The sequence below is a fragment of the Aptenodytes forsteri genome, unplaced genomic scaffold (assembly GCF_000699145.1).
Source record: "Aptenodytes forsteri isolate BGI_AS27 unplaced genomic scaffold, ASM69914v1 Scaffold92, whole genome shotgun sequence".
Lineage (NCBI taxonomy): Eukaryota > Metazoa > Chordata > Aves > Sphenisciformes > Spheniscidae > Aptenodytes > Aptenodytes forsteri.
Window position 1 is genome coordinate 2,334,531 of NW_008794581.1, and position 3,756 is coordinate 2,338,286.

Consider the following 3,756-nt stretch of genomic DNA (forward strand, 5'->3'; position numbering starts at 1 on the left):
ATATTTGAATATACAGGATATTGCTTTATCAGATATCCTGGTTAAATAATTTGAAATTACATTATTACTGGAATTTCAGACTATGTCAGCTAAGTTAAAGTAATTTTTCATGACATCTTTTTATTTTAGTATTTTCTGAGATCAAAGGTGGAAGCAATTTTGGCTTAAAAGGTGAATCAGTCCCTCTCTTTGCTGAGATAGGAGCAGTAAATTCGTATAAGATTAGAGACAAACAAAAATTGCAGTTAAAATCCCAGTCTTGGCATAGATGAGAAAAATGTTTAAAAAAAATTTTCTGTCACAACCATGACTATGTGGTGATGATGAATTTCAATTATTATATCTCCTTAAATTTGCATATATTAAAAAAAGATGGCAAAAGTTATTTAGTCCAATCAGTGTAGTTAGACTTGCAATTTTTAATTCTACACATATATTCTCAAAGAGATTATTTTATGCAGCCAGTAAGAAAACTAATATTCGTAGCTGATTTACTGCTGTTCTTCAGATTAAGTGAAAGTTTCTGGGTATCAATATAAAGAGGGAAATTCAAGTGTTTTACTACAACCTTAAAGCTTTTAAAATGTTATGCCTAATGTAACCAGTAATACAGTCAATCACCTTTAGGTAGAGACAAAGCAACTAGTTATAGTGTAATTACAGAAAATGCATTTCTGTCACAACCATGACTATGTGGTGATGGTGAATTTCAATTATTATATCTCCTTAAATTTGCATATATTAAAAAAAGATGGCAAAAGTTATTTAGTCCAATCAGTGTAGTTAGACTTGCAATTTTTAATTCTACACATATATTCTCAAAGAGATTATTTTATGCAGCCAGTAAGAAAACTAATATTCGTAGCTGATTTACTGCTGTTCTTCAGATTAAGTGAAAGTTTCTGGTCCTAATCAATTTATAGCCTATAAGAGACTGACCATGCTGGCCCTGCTCCAGTAAAGAAGCATAAGCACACGCTTAATAAAACCCCTGAATTCATTCCATTCCATCACATTTGGCAGATGGCACCTTCCACAACATATTTCTCCTTGTTCTCTGCTAGAACAGGGGAGTACACCACCTACTGAAAAACCACAGGTCTCCCACACAAATCCTGATACCAGAGGGACTACATACATATACTCACATGCTTTTCTAGATGAAACCACAGTGTACTTTGCAGGGTCATGCCCTTAGAAATAAAAACTTCCTTGTACCTTCCTGAAAAGTAAGCCCCTGAACTACCTTGTACCATTCTTCAGCACCTGATTCCTACAATATTTTCTAATATCCTTTTTATAATTTAATAGATGCTCTTTCATTTGAAAATACTGCGTAAAGCAGCAAGTATGGAATGATTGCTGAACTGGCTGCAGTTTGGTACTGTAACTCAGCAATCTATATAGAGAATAACTATAAAGTGCTTTAGAATTGTTTCACATGAAAGATGCAAATAAATACTGTGTCCTCGTATGTGATCTCCCTGGAGACACATAGTCCTGGTGAGCCCAGAATTGAGAGTATCTTCAAATTATTACACCAATTTAATAATGATACTGATTTCTTACACTGGAGAATGCCTCTTTCTCCAATATTTACTGGGGTTAGTGTCTCACAGCATCATAGCCAGCAGGCCTGCTGCTTGCTCTCCATTAGCTGTCTTGCTGGATCCAAACAAACACATCTGGATGGGTAAAAAAAAAAGGTACAGTGCTACTCTGGGAATCTGCACGAAAATGGTCCCTTTAATGTGCAGAACTTGGGGTTGTTAGTTGATTCCTTCTGATTGCCATTTGCTGAAAAGATGAACTGTCAGCACACTGTGCAGTATCATTTCTCTTTTTGGTTAATAGGCTCACAATTTCAGGCACTGAGTACAGCACATCTCCACAGTAGAATGCCAACAAGTCTATCAATTGTCAAAATTTTCCAGGATTTGGATTATACCATTGAAATAGCTCTGATGAATGTCTGTGTAATACATGGTACAGCACTGCAATGCTTATAATCTCCTGTTCCCAAAAGATCAGACTATAAATGGGAAGCATCTTTATCGCTTTTATGTATGAGGAATTGAAGCACCAATAAGTAAGCAAAGTGTGTCAACATAGAGTCGAACCCCAAAATTACTCTATGGATCATATTCTGTTGTAGTAGACAGAATTCCCCTTAGAATAAGCAGTATTCTGTATTTCTACAGAGCAATTATTTTATACATTAGGGGTAAATCCTGTTCCCACCAAAATCAAGGCAAAACTCCCACTGAATGAAGTATGATCTGGATTTCACATTGTATTTGGAACCAAACTCAAGTACTTTGTCACACATAGTAGAAGTATCAAATAGCCTCACAGCATGCTTGATGCAGTCTATTACAATTCTGAATGATAAAAACGCAGTATCAAACAAACATTTTGCCTTCTTCAAGTTTTTTTTGTTCACATTACTGTGGTTCACGACTGCTGCTTTCCTTAACTGTGATTACTACAGCCTAAAAAGGGAAAAAGAAATAACAAAGAAAACAGAACACAATAAATCCTATTACCCAGTTGACTGAATAAATGTAGATTATCATCATGTCCATATCAAAACGCCATCCACGGCTATCATCCTCAAAGTCCATGTAGTCCATCCTGTGAGCAGCATGTGGGAAATGCCTCCTTGTTACAGTATCTGAGCGTCTTTCAAAACCTGCTGAAAAACAGACTAGGAGATAAAAACCTTTATAAAAGCAACCAGATTGAGTAAAAAAAAAAAAGTTAACCCTCCTTCCCCGTTATTTGCAGGACAAATGGAAGCAGGAATTCTCACACCTCACTGCTCGGTTTCCTCACTTTGTTGGACAAGAAGCTCTCTGTGGACTTGATTTTGAAAGATTTAAAAAATAACTCTGTCTTCCATGTCTGGAAAATAATAGGTTTGTTTGTTTGGATTTGGCACTCTCTGCTATAGTGAAGTAATGCTCTCTGTTTATGTTATCCAGACCTATGAACTCCTCTCTTTTTGTTCCTTCTTCCACTGAATTTGATTCAGTGATCTGGAAGTGAAAGGCTCCATATACTGTAATTAATCTTGAGTGATTAATCTCTGGATTCCCTAAGTCTACTCAACTGAATTATTCAGTAATCGAGACACATCCGCATGTGTACACGCTTGCACAGTTCAACAGTGAAAATACATTTGAATTCCTATTTCTAGTAGTTGAATTTTTTTTCCAAAACACTCTTCTAAATAAATCCTGCTTGCTTTAATATTATGATTATATAATATATATACATGATACACACCAGGTTAAAATTCAATTTTTAAATTACTGTTTGTACACTGATAATACCTTCAAAATATATAGGCAGATGCAAACACAGCCTTTCAAGTGGTAGTAAAAATCCTATGACTCCAAACATGCCTGAGTGTGGGGTCCTGCAAAAGATCCTTCCTCTTCCTTCCTCCCTCCCCTGACTTCTCTATGTAGTAAGAGAAATACTACAGGAGCATAGTTTTTGCATATGTCAAGATAAGAGGTTAGAGAATTGTCTGTGCAGGTGTGTCAGACAGCAGGTTGTGGCACAGGGAAGAGGCTGGGAGCTGTGCTGCAAAGGCAGATCTGTCCCATGCTAATGAAGGAGAGAATAGTAGAATAGTTTGGGTTGGAAGGGACCTCTAAAGGTCATCTAGTCCAAGCCCCCCCCAAAAGAGCAGGGACATCTTCAACTAGAGCAGGTTGCTCAGAGCCCCGTCCAACCTGACCTGGAATG

The 3,756-nt window shown here is 36.7% G+C and overlaps 1 protein-coding gene across 1 annotated transcript in view; it reads right to left on the reverse strand.

The window, feature by feature from the left end:
• Positions 1-2,492: 2,492 nt before the first annotated feature.
• RNF180 (ring finger protein 180) overlaps positions 2,493-3,756 on the reverse strand; it is an 86,094-nt gene continuing 84,830 nt past the window's right edge. The window contains exon 6 of the mRNA XM_009272495.2: positions 2,493-2,695. Within this exon, the coding sequence (XP_009270770.1) occupies positions 2,493-2,695 (203 nt within the window). The remainder of the gene's footprint in view (positions 2,696-3,756) is intronic.